Below are 19,918 nucleotides of genomic sequence, written 5' to 3'. Positions count from 1 at the left end.
GCAACTATTACTATATAATTTTCTTACATTTCAACTGTGCTTCATTAATAACATCTGGATAAAAACATCTCATGTTGCTGATTATGATGTGATTATAAGCCTGTGCATGTAATAGCCACACGATTAATTTATTTAAATTTTTGATTGTGCTTTGAAGTTGTTGGGGCTGATAGAGGCCGGATGAGTCATGTGAAAAGTTAATCGTTTGTTTTTGTGAATGTCCGAGCCCTCGGGAAATGGAGATCATAGGTTTGCCAGCAGGAATAAATCTGCATTATTTTCTCACATTTATAGGCACAAAAAGCTTTCATTCATTATGATAATACTGGTTAGTTGCAGCCAAGTCCCCTAATGATTTTGTCAAAATTGAATTCATGTAAGACACTTGGGTCCAAAAAGAGTCCCCTGCACAAAAATTACAAGACATTTAAAAACAATGAAGGTTTTTTTTTTTTGATTTTCACAAACATTCCTAAATTACTTTTTATATAATTAAAAAAATAACACAAATATTAAAACATTTTTAAGAACTGTATGACCAGGAAAAAGTCAATCATGCACTCTACGACTACTGTAACTCCCTCCTGTATGGCATAAACAAAAGTCTCTCTTTCACCTCCAACTTGTCCAGAATGCAGCAGCCAGCCTTCTCACTGGTTTTAACAGACAACATCAAATCGCCCTAGTTCTGGCTTCTCTCCACTGGCTACCTGTGCAATTATGAACGGATTTTAAGAATTTACAGATCACTTTTAAAGATCGGCAGAGTCTGGCCCCAAGATATACGTAGCGGAAATGCTGACCCCATAGAAGCCTGTTCTCAGGCCCTCAGGTGATCTTGCTTTGCCATCAGGGCTCCTTGTTTTTGAAATGACATACATGAGGAGATAAGGCTCGCAAAATCAGTAACTTCCTTTAAGTCACCTCTTAAAAAAATATAGTTTTGCTGTTATCTAAAGTTGTCTTCTTTTTTTAAAATTCCTTTTAGGCTTTTTATCCTTTTAGTTATTTCACTCTTCTTAATCCTTTTATCTGTTTCTAATTTGTCTTATGATATATTGTCTTTTTTATTATCATCTTGTATTTATTCATATTGACATTTTTGTGTTTTGACTTTATGTTTTAACTTCTTTGTTTATTCTATTATGTTATCGTTTATTTTATTGAATTTTCTTCCTGAGTTTCCTGCTTTTGCTTTGTCTGTCAAAGCACTTTGTAAACTCTGTTTTTAAAGGTGTTTTATGAATAAAGTTAACAGTATTATTATTATTATTGTTGTTGTTATTAGTAGCAGTAGTAGTAAATTATTTTTTGTGGCATTCTCATCTGTGAGGGGGCAGCAGGAAGTCAGAAGGACTCTAATGAGAATGCTCTGCAGACCCAAACTTAAAAAAGCCTGAAGGACCTTGTTGGCGTACGCACTTGATGAGTGATTTGAGTGTCATCTGAAGTTCAGGGAGTTACAGTACTACTGCTGTGAGCTGAAACAGTCAAACAGGCAAGGTCAGATAGTAATGAGGATGTCATTAGATGTCTTCCCCACCTAAAGGTGAATTGATCAGTTCACAGATGGAGGCTGAAGCCCTTCACAGCTCCATGGCAGCTGGGAACCTCAGGTGGTGTTGTATAGTCACGCAGGTAGTGACAGACAGGGTGACGCAAGCTGCCAAAAGCTCCTCTGTACCCCAGACAAAGTGACTGCCGTTAGACCCGAACAACCATCCATCCGCTGTACATAAACCAGCTCTCTGAAACACACTGGGAAACAAACACACAAGGTCACTTTTCCGTCTTCCGTCATCAAGGTGACCCTGTAGTTTGGCAAGACGAGCCCTCTTTCTCAGTCACCACACGACTTCAGCACTAATACCCAGCTTTGCTTTGTGCTTTATTGATTTTCTATTAAAGTAGTGCTTTTTACCACAACCCCCACCCCCACCGCCTCATTTTCAGAGGGGTCACCGTCACATGCTTCAGCCATTTTCCCCACAAATAAGTTTTGGATATTTATTTACTTGTTCACAAAACAAGAACAAAAAAAATAACACCTTGAGTTTTGTCCTTCAGTTCAGTTTAGTTATTTGCAGTAAAGATGTTTTCATCCTTTACTTCAATAATGAAAAAAGAAAATAATATATATAAAATCATATGGTACGATTGAGAAAAGTGCTAAAAGGTATTTTTATTTAACGTGGGGTGGTGAAATTATGAGCTAAATCAGTACAAAGAGAAATGTCTGTCTTGGGGGTGTGTATTTTTTTTATTGTGTCTGGCTTTCTCTGCGTGAAGTTTTTGTTGCTATCAGATGTGCAGTTATGTGCCAGAACAAAGAAATACTCAAATAGTAATCATACCATTTTCATGGCAATAGTTAAATCAAAACAAAAGGTTAACCGCATACTGCCAGTGTTGTACAATGAAGTGTCTGCACACCAGCTCAAACAATACTATCCACTTTGCAGATGCTCTAATCGTTATTGTTAGTGAAGGGCTAATTAACCTTTTCAAGGCTGAATGAAAATGAACTATTTCCAATAGGTTAACACTGATACTTTTGCTGTCCAATAAAGGTGTGTAATGTCCTGAAGTGAAAGCAAGGAGAGTTTAAATCACAGCTGTGGTACCTCACTGGCTCAGCTCTCCGGCAGCCTTCCCTCTAGTGAGGTAGTGTCTGCTGTTAGGGAATGATGCAGTCATTACGTCACCTCAGTCTGCCTCGTGCAACCAACCAGTGCGTACTGAGAATGTAAATACAGTTATTCTGGGGGGCATGAGTTCAAAACACACATTCAAAAAGACTTTAAAGCCACGTGCAGGTATCGTCTGACTGCTAATGAGGAAACTAGACAGTGTATTTCTATCGTATTGTTGATTTCTTTTATCACAGCCTATTGAAATTCTGCAGTTGACATCACAGCCAGCTGCTAAGCCGAGAGACAGAAACAACAGAATGTTCAGACTGCTGAGGTAGTTTTACAAATGCTAATCTATCAAATGAAATTCCCAGGCATACTTGTAAAAGCATTTACTGTAAGTACAGTACCAAACCCAGAGTTACATTTCACATACCTTTCATCAGATATCACAGAAATGTATGGATATCAGCAAGTGAAACTGGCATGTTGACTTTAGAGGAAGAGACCATGGTTGAGATTAAGCCCGGAGCCCAGAGTTCATATTGCTTTGAAGTTATAATGTTATTCATGATGACTTTCAGTATTGATAGCAGCTTGGCTCCACTTTGGTCCAGACTAAAATACCTTAACAACCGGATGAATTGCAGTGAATCTTCCTTCAAAAATGAGTTTTCCTGTTCTTTATGGCCAAATCTCTGCTAAACTAAGAACATTCCTATCAACCTCAGCTGTATTTTAAGGTGAGCGCTAATAATTGGCTAGCGAGCTAAAATGCTTAAGAGTGAAAATGTTCAACATTATATCTGCAACATATCTGCTTGTTTACATTGGCACTTATTTTACAGTGCTGATTTAGCCTCACAGAACATGGCTCATGATGGGGGTGGGGTGTTATTTCAGGTACCTGGAAGACATCTGATCCAGAAACTAACTTTGAAGACTTATCAGATGCCAACACTGCACAGTGGTTCATAATACTTTGAGACAGGATCATACAACTCCGGAAAGTTATTGTGGCAGCATTATTTATTTATTTTTATCACAAAGCAGTAGAAATCCATGATGCATATAATCCACTTGGAATTTATGCTTGTAGTTATTTGATTGGCCACCGCCGCACGTTATGTTGCGTTCCAGCAAAAGTTGAGCACTGTGTCGCTGGACTAAGAGATAAAGTTGGCTTGAACTTGGCCTTAGTGTTGTTGAAAATTGGTGACTTTTGCGAAACAGCATTTAGATTTGTTAAAAGTGACAAATGTTACAATACATACAGAAACACACTGCTCAGGAACTACAGTTATGGTAGTGGCTTCATGGTGAAGATAATATATTTACAGGGACAGTATCGTATACATGTATTATATTCCTCTATCTCTCTACAGACAGCTTTATGCAAGACAAGTAGCAGGAGGGTGAAAACTACCTTTAATTACTGTTTCATAAGATAACAGTGAATTTGACGGTGCTGTTCATTGACCCGGAGCATTTGCTTCCCTTTTAATATGGCACTCAGCAACAGATGGTGGTATCACTACAGGATGTTCAATAAGACATTTTTGAGGTTAGATATGAGGTCTTTCACAGGCATAAGTCCAGTTTATTAGAGCTTTGATTTTATTTTCAGTAGTTTTTGCTTTCCTTCCTATTGGTAATATTGCTGTATGAACTATATTGGCTGATATGGGAATGTGGTGGGTCAGCAAATAACCCGTCTGATTGTTTGGCCTTGTGATCTCAGTAATTACTTTCATGAGTACAATGTTAGTATAATCAATACAATAATGGACAAAACTGCAATAACAAGAGCCAAGTTGTAGGAAATCTGAATTGTCCTTTGAGCATTTCTTTTATGTAACTGGTATTTCTGAGTTTCACACCCAAAATATTTGTTCAAGGGCTCAAATCCCTGTGGAAACCCAGCTCAACGTTTCCCAATGTATAAAAACAAAACTCCTCGGCATGAGATGTCACAGTCACACCTAGTGAGAATGTTTGGCTTGAATTTGAAACCTGTCTGATCTGTCCTCCTCCTGTGTTGTGAGCTGTTATTTTCACCTCTCAGTTCTCACGCACACATGGCTCAAGCAGCCGTTTCCCATGGAGAGCAATTTTCTCCAATGTAAATGGCCATCTCGTGGTGACAGAGATTTAATCTTCAGGACATCATGGGTAGATTAAGATGATGAATCACATGAAACAGTTTGAGAGATGCTTCCCACTGAACTGTTGTGGGAGAATCAGACAGCTGCACATCACTCTGGGGGACATGTTAGCATGGAGTGCACAAAGAATCAAATGAGAGCTGAGAGGTTTTATTATTTGTCGAGGTTGTTTTTTTTTGTTGCCAGTTTTTTCCGACTTTAAAGACTGATAATCTCAAAACATTCTCACTGAAGTGCTCTTTGTGATGAAAGTGCTTTCCATACAGAGGAGTCAAGGATTTTACACTTTAATTCTTAACCCAGCCTTGCAGGTGAAAAAGACACTTTTCTCATCATAACTTTAAAGAGACATTTTTACAGCTATGGCCCTTTGGTTAAGCTTGTGCTCACAAAAAGCACACAGATTCAAAGTTGGTGTGGTCTCACTACATATTTTATTCTCACCTTTTCATCTCGGCTGACTCATGCTATCATTTGCCAAGAACTTGTCATTTTGATTTGAATTGGATTCTACTTCTGTGTCCTTTATGCTTTCATGAAAGTTTAGCATAACATTTTGATCACGCTCCATGCTCTCCCAACTTGTTTTCAGGGTTTGCTGACCTCTGGAGTGGAGTTTGAATCCCTGCCTGCTGCGTTGTCTCTACCTGCAGAGTCTGGCCTGTACCCTGTCACTCTGGTTGGCGTTCCACGTACAGCTGGCAACATCACTGTCAATGGTGAGTCCAACTGAAAACCTGCTCCATTACTCTAGCATTGCACATAATAATGATGTGGACAAATTAGCTGTGAATTCTGTTGCATGCGCTTTGGTATCAGAATCAAATTTTAGCCTCGATTTTAACTATTAACTTCCTGTTCTTAAAAACATCATCCACTGCAGCTAAATGTTTCCTCTGATCTGCATTTGAACCCAGGTTACCACACGTCAGTGTTTGGTGTCACCAGTGATTGTCTGTTGGAGGGCCTGGCTGGTGTGAAGACTAGTGGCTGCTTGGTTGAAGTCATTCCCTCCCTTCCTCGTCTCCAGCTCAGCACATCACTACCACGGTCAGTACACCATCTGAGTCATTTTCATGGTTATAATTAGTCCAGAAAGCTGTGGGTATGAGATTCATATTAAAACTACACACAGTCAGACAGGCAGGGCTACAGAGGCGTGTTTATGCAGAGTTTGGTAATGCCCACAGTGGATCATTTGACTGGTTTACAGGGCAGAAAATTGGACAGTGACGTATTTTTTCATTTTGTGAGCTCTATACACTTTGGATCAGAAATGAGACATAAGTATGTTCACATCCACCTGGGACAAAATTATGATCATTAAATCAAGATAAATACAAAGCTGCTTTCAGAGGTTTGAACATACACAGTGCAAAACCTTCCACCCCTCTCTCTGCTGCCTAATATTACTCCGCAAAGCCCCTCCCACCAAACCCACATGTTCAGAATCCAACAGGAGGGGTTGGTTGCCCGTGTTGGGACCCTCACCAAGACCCCAGCCCCTCTTGCCTAGACTTGTCTTCTCATTGACATGCCTCCAGCACTTTGTGGCCCCAGCGCAAAGTGCCCTAGGCATCTGCAATGCCATCTAACAGCGGGATGAGAGGATGGTCCAGACATCCTTTTTGACAGCCTCAGTCACAGTCGGTGAAGGCCAGAAACAGAGGAGGACCTGATTTCTCTGTGAGAGGGTCGATGCATCATTTGGCTGTTACATTGGACATCCTCAGCTTTGTGCCAGTGAAAGCTGCATGGCTAGTACACACATACACACACTACTGTTCCACCTCAAATGTTATCCTCCACTGTCATCATGTGTCTTTGTCACTTAGTGATACAAGCTCCATGGCATTGAAGCTCCATGTGGAGCTGGGACGTGTTGACACCATATTTTGTACTATATGCTGTTGTAGGCAAAGAAGGAACTGGATATTTATGACAAGTTTTCTGCAGGACTGAGGCTTTCACCATCTGAAGTGACGTTCGCATCCAATGGCATTTGTAGAACAGCCAATAGGAACGCCCTCCCTCTCAAATGTCCCTATGTCTCCTGTTGCAGGCTAGAATTTCTAAAGCCTGAAAACAAAGTCTAAAGGAGGCGCTGAAGTCTAGTTTTCTATCAGACCACCTGAATTCCAATAACACTGAAAGGTTGTTATGGAATTCTTGCCCAACAATGCTAATATAATGCTGTCTGCCTGCCTGACCTATAAGATTTTTTGTAGCAAAACCTTTGCAGTCACTTACTCGTGTCTGGACCTTTTGGTTTCATTCTGGTCTTCAGTAAGTGAAACACATGCTGTGTTGATTTGAGGTCATGTGACTGACTGTAGACAAGACAAGAACATTGCACTGTCTGGCCATAAAAATAAGAAAGGGCAACGAGTCTGGCACTGTTCACCCGACGATTGATGTGAACACCCTTAAAGCTGAAAGTCAGCACTTTAAACTCATAGTCATTATTTTATTTCAGATCCATTGTGCTGCAGTCCAGAGCCAAAACAATGAAAAATGTGTCACTGTCTTGCTACTCACAGACTGCACTCCGCTCGGATAGTGTTGATACTCAGTTTCCAAAAAGAAACAATAGGTAATTGTTCAGCAGAGTGGCACTCGCCTGTTTGATCTATGACAAATCCTATCACGACAATGATGCAGAAGAATCAACTCACTTTCAACCCACATATGCCGAATGAAAGAGAGATATTTACCAAGACCAGTTTGAATGTTTTCAACATGCTAAGTGCAGTGTTTGCCCTGAAGATTTAACATGTTGGAGAGTGTCTGTGAAGAGGTTTGAATCTTAGGTTATTTCTTATTTCTTTGGTCACATTATCAAATATTCATTGACTTGTGTTCAAGTATCTTTCTGATTCGAAAGAAAAAGGCTTTATGGATAAAAACATGGCTAAAAGTCACAACTAATACACACTTCAGTTATTCTATAATAATCATATTGTAATATTATAGTCAGTAATGGAAACTCTAGTTCATCCTTTGATGCTGGGCAGCATTTCATTCAAACTAGCAGTGTCATTTGCTTAAAGGTCAGATCAGGTCCAGGATTTGTGCACCCGACCATTTAATTGAGAAACCAGATGTTTAACATTGAACTCGTTCGAACATTTACCCCAACACTAAGATTAACAGTGGCCATAAAAATAGACAAATTGATCATGAGCAGCATTTTAAAATAAAATCTAACCACAGGTGTTTATAATGCCATTGGCAAAAGTATTTATTTCAAATTTGGATTTGATAAAATACTTTAAACTTGAAATTGACTGTGACTTAAACTGTCAATTAAAGCTGATAATAGTTAGCATTACTGTTTTTAAAATGTTCAAATTAGAGTATAAGTGAGGATTAACAAGTAAGTAGCACAGCACATTTAACTCATACACTGTTCATGCTCTTGTATATTGAAGCACCTGAAATACGGGACAAACCAAAACAACACAGTGGAAGGCTATGCCGTGTATCTTCTAACAAAACTGTTGATATCTATAACAGAGCATTTTTTCCTCCATCAGAAATAGCTGCACTCTCTGAGAGGAGCCAGTGCATTTGTTTTCATGTACCACCTGTAAGGTGGAATGACATTTTGGATGCAGTAGAAGTAGGAAACATAAGAGGAGAAATCATGGGTTAAATTACTACTAGAAAAATACAGCAGGTAAAGCACGCAGTTGGAGTGCTGTAAATCATTCTGACAGTGGAGCTGCTGCAAAATCCACTATTTAGGTCATGCCTGTAAGTACAGCACTTCAGAAGCTTTTGATGTGGAAAATCTTTTTATTCGCCAGCGTTGAGGAGTACTGTAGCAGATACATGAAGCAAATAGATTTCAAATCTAATATGTGGTCCCTTGGCTGAGTCCACAGGTAGATCTTCAGCTCTGACTGTTGTCAGAAAGGTGCCTTGTTGACTTCACAGAAATCTTCTTATCCCCAGCAAAAAGCTTCAGTTCTTACAGTTTCTCTTTTTCACATTACTAACATCGGTGTTTAACATTCGCTTTGGTTATTTACAACATTTTGAATGATTCAGAGCATCGATCTGCCCTGTGCCTTCAACAATGTTTTACAAAACATTTTACTGAATTTAAAGGAGGGAAATATCTGATAAAATGCAAACAATGCATGTTGCTGGTATAGTCAAAAAAACATTTAGAGTTTTCATTATTTTCCTCCAGTGCTCTAATACATCTCTAAAAATGCATTTGAAATATCAGTAAGAGTTATATTTGTGTTGACCCGCTGTCAAGTTCAGAAAAAAAGTAAAGGCAGCTGGTGATGACTGGCATTCTAATTCTAGCCTCAGGCAGAGGGTTTGTGGTATATTACAGTTACGATACTGAACATGTGCATATATGATGAGACATGGTAAAGTTGTAGAGAACACCCACGTTCATCTATATATATTTGCTTCTGTATTTATATCATAACTTACCAAAACAGATGCCAGCAGCTCTTTAAAACTTAAAGCAACAGCTGCAGATGTTTTGCTTTCCACAGTTGATGAGAATCCTTTGCTATGATTTCATTGACTGAGATGTGGCCAGAAATACAAACATCTACGTTTGGATTTACTCTTTAAAGGACTATTACATTCTTCGTGGCATGTACAGTATGCTGTATACTGTAGGCCATACTTGCCAATCTCGAGACCTCAAAAATATGGAGGATTACGAAACCAAAGCGTTTCACTGTACTTGGAAAACTTCCCTGGAAAATTGCAGAATAATTTGCCCCTCTGGTGTGAGGGTGTGTGCGGTGCTACATCAGTGATTGATCAAAAAGTGGATCGACAGGAAGCCTGAAGTTTTCTTGAGTATTTCTTCTCCATTTCTCTGCCCGTCTATCATTACCTGAGGAGGATGAGGCGCAACAGTATAGTAGACTACACACTGTCCAGTGCCATATCAGGTTATGATTACTAAAAGGGGCAAAAGAATCGAAAATTTGTCAGAAATCAGGAGAAATACAGGAGAAATGTAGCCCCGGGAGGAAACCAGGAAAGGGCAACGACAACAGGAAGCTCCCATGAAAATTGGGAGAGTTGGCAACTATTCTGTAGGCCTATAATCTGTAGTGTCTTGAGAATCAAGTGTCATAGTGAGTATGCAGAATGAGTCTTATGCTAAATTGCGCTGAACCAGTTTCCATTCTTAACAATATGACTTAATGTTTGAAACAAGGCCTTTTTTTTCAGTTATTATTTGGTTAAGCTTTCACATTTTAAACACTTGAACTCCAACCCACATGATGTTTGATCGTAAAACACACAAAGCAGCCCTGAAGTCTCAGCAGGATTCCGCAGTGAAGGAATAAGATTCATCAACAAATGATGTTCCAGCTAATGAGATTCCAAAATGCCTGTATCATCTTTATCAAAACACGAGGGAGAGCATTTGAAACTTTATCTTTTTTCACACATCTCTGGCTGATTAATGCCTGAAGAATTGTTATTCAAATTATGTTAAGTATTACTATGAAGTATAAAGGGTCTGTTTGCATCACATCAAACTGCATTAAAGATTTCTTCACAATTATACACCTGATATCTTTTGTCTTTCTTTGAAAAATGTTTTTAGAAATTTTAATTCATACTCTCCTAAGGCGGTTGCTCTCAAACGTTTTTCACGTTAAGGAACCCAAAACTAAACCAAAATTAGAACACTGAACAACATTTGATGAGGTTTTTTTTCCCAGGGTTCCCCATCTGATAAGATCTTTTCTTGTAGATGATTTATCACAGAGAGTCTAGGCTATGAAATCCATATACAAAATGTTGTACAGTCTGACACTGTGTTACTTATGGTTGGAATTATAGTGAAAATGAATTATTCCCCAATATGCTGGGAACCCCTTGCAACCACCTCAAGAACCCCTGGACATCCTCAGACCTCACATTAAGAACCACTGCCTTAGAGGGAAAAAAAGCGAGAAAATAAATAAGTTCTGCTCTCTGCCATCACTGACGGTCTCCCTCCTCCACAAACCTAACAGGTCAGCCCACACACCTCAGCCGATGTCGAAAGAGGAGCTGTCCAGCACTGTGTCAGTCCAGCTTTTCAACGGAGAGACCCAGCAGCTGACCATCACCTTAGAGAACATTGGATCTGAGCAGATCGAGACTCTGGAGCTCACCTCTAAGATTGTCAGCACCAAAGGTCAGTACCTATCAAGGTATCTAAAGCTGTATCTGCTGATTTTTTCTTACCTCAGATGGTAAATGTCTAAAACGAGAAAATGAATAACAATATGTGGATTAATAGCATGTAGGTGTGAAATTAGTTAAGTTAAAAATGCTAAAACAATGATGTATGGATGTCATTGATGCGTCGCTTGTGGCATTTGTTATCATGCTGTTTTAGTCAGGATAGCTTTTGATGTACTTTGTCACCCACTGAGATTGTGCTGCAGTCTCTTGCAGTCCCTGTGTCCGCAGTACACAGAGGTCACTACCCGTTGTCTTTGGTTCTACATCTTTCGTGCCCCTGTGGCTTTTCACTCTGTGTTCCGTCTCTTTGTTCAACACCTGCTCAGGTCGTCACATCTCAGTCCCCCCTCACTCCGACTGCCTGTGTCTGTGCTGCCTTTTGCTTTTCTGTCTTTATCTTGTTGTCTGTGAGTAAAAACAGCTACATTATTAAGAAAGGCAGCAACATTTCCAAACTTTGCACTCAGTTGTACTACCTTTTACTTTGCCCATAGTGGTTTATTTTGTGAGTTAAGTTCTTTGGTCCACAAACAACTCTAAATACATGCAGTTATTCACATACAGTACACAACATTAAAACCACTGACAGTGATGTGAGTTACATTGATCATCTCATTACAATGCGATGTTCTGCTGTGACACCTTGGGTCCTGGCATTCATGTGGATGCCAGTTGACACACACCACCAATTGAAACACCTATGTACCAAGTACACCCCCTCATGGCAACGGCACCCAATGATGGCAGTAATGTGCCCTGACACACCACAAAAACTGCTCAGGAACAGCTTGAGGAAACACAACAAAGAGCCCAAGGTGTTGACCAGGCATCTGTGGTCCAATCCATGGAGACCCCACCCCCCAACATCCCCCCAACATCACAAGACCCAAAGGATCAACTGCAAACATGAGACACAAAAAGACACTACAGGAAACCCTCAGAGGTCTTGCTCCCTCCCTCAGGTCAGAGCTGTTTTGGCTGCATAAGGGGAACCTTCACAATATTAAGTTGGTGGTTTTAATGTTGTGGCTGATTGGTGCACATTTTTGTCAGTTTAGAGAAGAACCCTGCTGACCTCCAGTAACAGCTCTTATCACTGTGGAGAGTCAGATTCTCTCTCTTGTCTCCCCCCTCTCCTGTCTGTAACATTAACTTCACAGAGTAAAGTACATTTCCCCTCCAGCTCTAGTCGGCAGTCAACATTACAGTACATAAACACCCGACAATGGAGGTCACCTCAGCAAATCACTGCTACTGTCAGGTTTATAAACAGGAGTGAAGATAAATCCACTTTTTAATCCCAAAAGTTAAAAAGTAATCTCTAAACTATCCTCCTGTTGGTAAATAGCTCCGGATCAGAGCAGAATCTGATGGGATTGGCAACCACAAATAGCTGATGACAGTGATATTGCTCATGCTGATGTATTACTCAGGCCACAATTCATATTAACGTCCTTGTGAGTCCAGTCCAGTATTCTTATTGCATGTTCTTACTCTAGGGTATTACAAAAGATGTTTGGCCATAAGTTTATGCTTATACTTAGAGTTTGTCCTTTGTACAGTTATCTGTCCTCACAATTATCTTTACACCCATACAATGTCACAGTATCACATTTTCTTTTATTTACCTGCTTTATCCTTTTGTTTCCCTGACTTGTGTAAGTTAAACCTGTGGATGAAACATATCTGATTGGACCATATTAACAAAATAACACTATATATCGTCTGATTCAACCTTGGAAAGCAGTAGATTAAGAGTAAAAGTCCTCCTCCTGTTCCCTCAGCAGTGTGCAGTCACACAGTAATGAGCAAAGAGGAGATGCTGGGAGCCAGTATATGTGGAATTGATCTGACATTTCCAGAATGGCACCACACTTCTGTGTTTAATTGAAGACTGGCTACACGAGCACATCCTCTGTCCAAGGGTTAACGCTCATAGGTCTTGTCTTACCAGACAGCTTCTGTCAGTCTGACACCGCTCAGTTGGATATTTTTCTCACTGTTCATGCATTTCAAGTGCTGATTTAGATTTATGGCCCTTTGACAGTGTAGTGAGAGAATTAGAAAATCAGAAGCCCGATCGAGCCCTTGCTCTAAGGTTTATAAGAATTTACCTGTAAATGGTAACTAGCACAGAACTGTAATTAAAATAGTCTGTGATTTGCTAACACCCATCCAGTGACTAACTGCCGAGCTCTCCGCGCCTCATGCTTCTCCCATACCTGCTCGCTGCTGGCCAGAGTCCAAAGAACGATGTAGTCTCTCTGGTTAACAAGAGTTCTCTTTGAAATGGAACTGTTGTTTTGTTTGTTGGAAATGATTTAGGCTGCAAAAATAGTTTTGCCTCCAAGGGGATGTTATTTTCAGAGTTGGATGAACAAGCAAAAAGAACTGACTTCTGTAGTCCTGAATTAGAAAAACACCATCTGTAGTTTTACTCAGATATTTTCAACAGACACTTTAAAGTTAAATGAATAAATCAAACAATTTTCTTTGAAAAATTTTGTTTGTCTCTAACTTCTACTATAAAAACCTATACCATATACTTTATTTAATCAGCACAAACACAAGCAAGCATGAAGCCATTCTGATTGTGTTGTCGGAGGTAAAAATAACTGCTTTTTAGATGCTCCAACTCAGTGGCTCAGTGATGTCACAAATATGGATACGATTTCAGAGTCGAGTTGTTGAAACCCGATAATAAATGAACAAAACTATATTTCTTCCCTTTCCGTTTCCCCTACGCCTTTTTTCACATGCATTTCCTTATAGCTGCAGGGCTGGTTAAAGGCCAAAGATCATAAGGTCAGATTCATAAAGAGTTGAAATATGGCTTTCAGTGTCAGTTGTAGCAGATAAAACTGTCCAAAAGAGAAACCGCCAACAAAGCTCTAGTACTATCATTTTCTTCAGTCGTCCTCTGAATGGATCATCATCGTCTTCATCTTTGTTTTCAAGTTTCTTCTCTTTGGTTTCCTCTTGATCTTTTTTTAGTCCTTCCAAGCTGCCCTCTCCTCTCAAATCCTTATCTTCTCCAGTTTCAGGGAACAACTTGGTCTCTTATAATTCTCTGATTATCCTTTTTTTTTAAATTTTGCTCCGTGCGTCATCTCTGTTTAGAGCAGGCTTTCCTATCCAGGGCACCAGAGTGACCATTTGCATTTGTTTTTTGAAGGCTCAACGCTCAGAATTCAATATATACTGTTTCTCGACCCTTCAGCCCATAGCATGACTGTTTAGTCCCTACTGTGAGAGACAGAAAAGTAGTTAGAAGAAAGATGATTTGATGAACTTTCTCTCTTTTACCTGTTGTTTCCCTTTTTTTGTTTCTTCAAAGCTCAACCCATACTACTCATCTACAGAATAGTCAAGCTTTCATCCAAATGATGGGCAAATTTAAAAAACAAAACGCCTAAAGCAAAATGAGAATGAATCATTTTGTGTTTTCATCCATTACTGCTATTCTAATATTAGGATCTGGGCAAATAGCAATAAACAGTTGGTGATGCTCATTATCCAGACGAATGCCATCAAACCAGTGCCGAATAGGACAGCGCGATGAGATAACGTAATCAAAAAAGCTCAAGGCAAGCTCCAAACAGTGTACATCATGATGCCAATATTCTGTATTTCTTTTCATTAGTATAACATGCAAATACTATCATTGATATTTTAAAAATACCTCCCTTATCCTATCCTATAAAATATAACTTAACCGACTGCTTGTTATGTATCAATCAGCAGGTGATGAGATGACTGAAGTCTGATGCAGTACACATACAATGCAACACAGTTTAGTGGTTCTGCAGTATGTATTAATACCTTAACACCTCTTTATCGCTCTCTGCTGTTCTTGTCCTTAAGGGACCTTAGCAGCAGCATCTGGAAGCTACGATAATGTTGTTATCAGTATTCTAGCTATCTCTACCTTTGCAGTCAGTATTGTTTTATTAGTTTTACTTTGGATGACAAACTCTCCCAACTACAACTACATGTACCAATGCTACTTAATACGGTTCAGTACAATATTAATTTGCATTTAGCTCTGATCATGAACATGTAACACATGGAAATACAAACAGGATGCAAATATGAATGTCGTTTAGCTTAAGCAGTAACACATTTCATACCACCGTTTTTGTAGTTGTTTTGGTTGAACTTTTCCTCTAACTCGACCCCTGCCTGTTTATCTACTGTCATATCGATGCTGGAAAACACACCTGGTCATAAACATTATCAGTCTCCCAAGTTGCCTCTGCTCATCTCCACCGTCACCCCACACAATTTGCATTATTTCATCTAATTGTATCACAGTGACCACAGCCAAGTGCCCCATCTCTTCGACACAGCCACCTCCACAGGTGTGCTCTTGCAGCAGGCCTCATTATTGTACAAAGATAGAACCCCTGTAAGTAATTAAGTATACCACGTCTGAGCTGGGAGACCTTTGAAGGCCATTTTAATGTCAGATCAGCTTCTGTCTGGAGTGTGTCACAGGAGTCATTTTCTGTTTTTCACTTTGTTCCTGAAGGCTAACTGTGGTGGTGTTTGATGTTGAAACTCTTTAAGTGGTTGTGTTGAGTGAGGACATATCCAGGAAGCACTTTTACCACAAATATTATTAAAGAAATTTCACAGAGGACATTAGCAGCAATTCAAAAATGTTATTTCTTTGTACAGATTGAACCTGTGTGAACCGAGTTGAGATGTTCCAACGCAGACAAAGATGCAGACTTTGTATAATTTTTAAAAGGAAAGAAAAACATGCCCATGTTTTACTGACATATATTATTTTCAACTTCAAGAGATTGCGGCCAGTTGCAAAGTCTAACTTCTTATTTTTACTTTTTCCAGGTTTTCCATTTTTTTTTTGTATTTTATACATTCTTTATTTATACCAGACTGCCAGAGTCTAACATTAACTGACCCGAACTTTGTTGTGTTTAGAAACTCTCTTTAAGTCTTTTCTTTCTCTGCGTCTATATATTGCATATTTATGGTTGTAAGGCTAGCTGAGTAGCTGAGGTGTAAGCAATGGTGTAAAAATAACCTCTAATTTGTTTTGTCAGATTTGATCAGATTTTAGATTAAGGTCTCGGTTGTGTGGTGCCACTTTCATTTAGTGTTTAAATAGTCCCCACTCACTGAAGTCCAAAGTAAATTAAAATGCATGTTTGTGTCTGCTCAGCATATATATCTGCAAAAGGTTTATATTTTTTATTTTTTTGTTTAATGACGGTTTCCCTTGGGATACTGTTGTTCTCTATCCACATAACTTGTGTCAATAATGCCAGTCAGATAACTTAATTTTAAACAAATAGATGATGATGATTGAATAGAGCAGTAATAGCAGCATTCTATAGGCAGATGGTCAAACAAACAGCTGGACAGCAGCCTGCTTTACATCACAAGAGCCACGGACCCAACAACAACCCACCTTAGCTTTCCTGCCAGAGTCTGCTTCTTAACTAACTTACAAACACAATCACATGTCTTGTCCTACGAGCCACCAAACAAACATTCACCGGGGAAAAGTGCACTGTCAACATAAGTTTGCAGGCTAGTTACCTAATTAGTTGTTCAGCTGCAGCACATCAAACAGCATCTAAACTGAACTGCAAATGTCACTTCGGTTCGGTTAGGTGCTGCCGTGTTCCTTCCACTGCTACACCACTAATAACACACTTTCTGTCCATGACATGTAGGCTGCAGCCTGCCAGCTGCTGTCAGTCAAACACATACAGGGACACACCTATTCAGCCACCAAGATGATTTCTTAGAATTTAGCAAAGACCTTTTTCCTCTTCTTTTAGTAATAAAACAATTTTCAAGATGTCTGTAATTTAGTAGCTTACATTAAAGGCTGGTAAACAATCTGTTATGTTCCTCAAGGGCAGTGCAGTGCCAAGGTTGTGTTTGTTTGGAAAGATTTTGACTTGTCGTTGGGCAAGAGGAGAAACAAACTTTCTCATTGTTTCATGTAAAGTTGTATTTAAGCCTTTATGCAATAGTCATCTTAGTGCATAAAGTCTGTCTGTTAGAGACATTTTATCTAATCTTTTTTTGGAAATCAGGTGGGCTACAGAGCTCACAAAGAGTTTGGAATCTTGTTTTATAGTCAGCATAAGAGCAGTGTTTATAGCTGAGTGTCTTCTGTTTAATGCTAACCGTTGTGACCCCTTTAAAGCTACTAGTAGATATGCTGCCTTTGAAATTGCCCATATTTGCTGAGTAGTGTTCTCAGTTTGTTCTACAGACTGATAATTAGCACATACTGTATTGGAATGTACTTGTTTCCTCGTTGCAGCCGTACTGCAGCTCATGTTTCATGTCTCTGTTAGTAGAAAATACTTGAAGTTTTATAAAAATGTAAAACGTGTCAGAAAATTATATTTCAGCCAAAGCTCACACATTGCCTTAGAGGAAGAAAAGCCTGGCGTTCTGCATCACACAACCCAACCTGCTAATTGCATTGCAGTGCAATTGATCATCCAGTTCTTTTCTTTCTGTAACTTCATCTTTTTTGCTGCCACAACTTCTGAAACCACTGCAGTTTCATGTTTAGTGCTTAAAATAAGCCAAGTCCTTGACGAAATTACCACACTTGAATGAATGTAATTTTTAATCAATTTTTTGCTGGTGTTGTAACATCTCATTTCATTAATGATTGCCCACTTGATATAATTAACAGGTGGTTTCTAGATGGAAACAGCTCTCTGGATGTAAGCAGCTAGTACCTAGTTAACTCCAATGATCCTTTTTACTTTTATGTGCATTGCATTGCAATACTGGGTACATCCTCCCACATATAGCCATTACCAGACGTAGACAGGCCCTTCATCAGCCGTTTGCATATCAATACTTGTGCTTGCTCTAAACCTGACAGTGAAAAAACGCCAAAGAAGTACTTCAGTTTCACCAATTTCTAACAGTCCTACAAAAATGCCTGGAGCAGTTGTCATTACACTCGGCTGTGGCTATTTCTGTTGCCCATATCATTAATTCTTCACATGTCTGTGAACCATCTTCATCTATGGTTTCTCACTTATAATCATTAAATGTCAGAAATAAAATCAATGTCAAATCAGTTGTAGCAGTCATAACAAAAAAAGACTTAACAAAGTGCTTCAATATTAAAACAATAAGTCACAAAGGATACAAAGAGGCAATAAGCAGAGGGAAATAAACATTTCTCCTATGAATAAAATGAAAGAAAATTGATAAAACAAAAGTTATTAATTTGTCTTAGATAAGACAATATAATGACTTCATTTTAATTACGGAGCAAAGCAACTCGCAAACAAAATCCAACCAATACTGAGGTCACTAAATGTTTAAAATGTAATATCAGTTTATGTAAAATGTCTTTTTGTATTTGTTAAATGACAAATTACTTTTATTTATTTTAATGAAGTACATTTTCTCATACCAGTATTTTGTGCTTTATATTGTGATATATTTGAAAAGCAAGTATCTGTAATCTGTTATTGTAAAAAAAATGTTATTATTTTACTTGTGCCCATCTCTGATTGTCGATTAAGACACTTTTAATTGGTTAAATTCTAAAAACGGCGATTAATCGATTGATAATTACTCATTAACATCCCTAATGGCATGGTAGTAAGTAAGAACTAGGTCTATTTTGGTCTTTGGTGTAAAAATAGCCAAATACCTTGCAAAAAAATATCATACCCACCAGACTCAGCTGAGCTTTGTGTTTGGTGCTAATAAGCAAATTTAGCATGCTAACATGCAAAACTAATATTATGAACATTGTAAAAATTATACCTGCTTAACACTGGCATGTTGGCATTTTCACTGAAAGCATGTTGGCATGCTCACGTTAGCCTTTATCTCAAAGCACCACCATTAAGTAGGGCCTCACAGAGCTGCTACCCATGGAGATAGACTCTGCAGATCCTGTTCAGATGGATTTTCTTACAACCCGTGAGCATAAAGCATTTGTTTTTTTGTTGTTATTTTGATTGTTTCCAAGTGTTAACATTCATACTGTAAATACCTGTAACTGTGTACCTGTAAATCGTGAGGCTATGCTTTGTCTGCTGGCCTGATCACTAAGCAGGAGATCATTGATGATAGTGACAGAAGCTGTTGTGTTGCACTGCAGCACCATGGTGATGGGACTTGCCGTCCCTGGTCATCATATTACCTCGTTGCCACCCACCTGTGCCTCCTTAGTTATAACCTGGTAATGGCTTTAGACAGGCCACAGTTGAGAGGGCCTCTCTGAAGCCCGCTGCCTTTTCTGCGGGAGCTGAATGAATAAAAGATATAGAGTCACAGTAAGAAGACAATCTGAGGCAAAAAGAAAAACAAAGCATTACTCTTCCCGCCACAGCTTCAGCCACCCTGACACCTGAGATAGGAGCTCAGTTTCTTAAAAATAAGTATGTATTCATAAAAACTTTATTGATAACAAAAACAAACCCTTAATACAATAATCTGTTGAATCATATCTGAATAAGAGTAAACTGAGTTGTCTCTGAATAGCAGAAATAAGCTGCAATCATACCTGTTCTTTATCACTACTACCTTACTCATCTGTGGATATTCACATCAACTCAGCTAATTGTCCTCTAAAACACTTTGTATCAAATTTTTCATAATGACAAAACATTTTCCACTGTAGAGCCCATAAAAAAAGCAAAAGAGGGGATTAATATTACTTCAGTGATTTGGTTACCATGGTCAGAGCTGGCTGTTAGCTGCCTGTGCTGTCCTCCTTTGTCTGCATCACATTCCTTGTAACGGCTGTGTATTTGTGGTTCCATAGTTCTAGTTTTGCTTGACATGGAGAATGACATTCTTTGTGCTAGAAGCACAAAAAAAAATAAGAAAAAAAAATGATGTAGCTGTCTTTTCCAAAAGTAA

General features: G+C 38.9%; 1 protein-coding gene across 2 annotated transcripts in view; it reads left to right on the top strand.

Moving 5' to 3' along the window:
- Positions 1-19,918, top strand: part of trappc9 (trafficking protein particle complex subunit 9) — a 209,979-nt gene that overhangs the window by 44,604 nt on the left and 145,457 nt on the right. For both annotated transcript variants that reach the window (XM_084379821.1, XM_084379820.1), the window contains 3 exons: positions 5,391-5,517; positions 5,716-5,848; positions 10,813-10,976. In XM_084379821.1, the coding sequence (XP_084235947.1) occupies positions 5,391-5,517; positions 5,716-5,848; positions 10,813-10,976 (424 nt within the window). The remainder of the gene's footprint in view (positions 1-5,390; positions 5,518-5,715; positions 5,849-10,812; positions 10,977-19,918) is intronic.

Source organism: Pagrus pagrus, assembly GCF_965226575.1.
Source record: "Pagrus pagrus genome assembly, chromosome: 17".
Classification (NCBI taxonomy): Eukaryota; Metazoa; Chordata; class Actinopteri; order Spariformes; family Sparidae; genus Pagrus; species Pagrus pagrus.
Note: the sequence above shows the minus strand (reverse complement) of the source record. Positions and strands in the feature narration are given on the sequence as shown.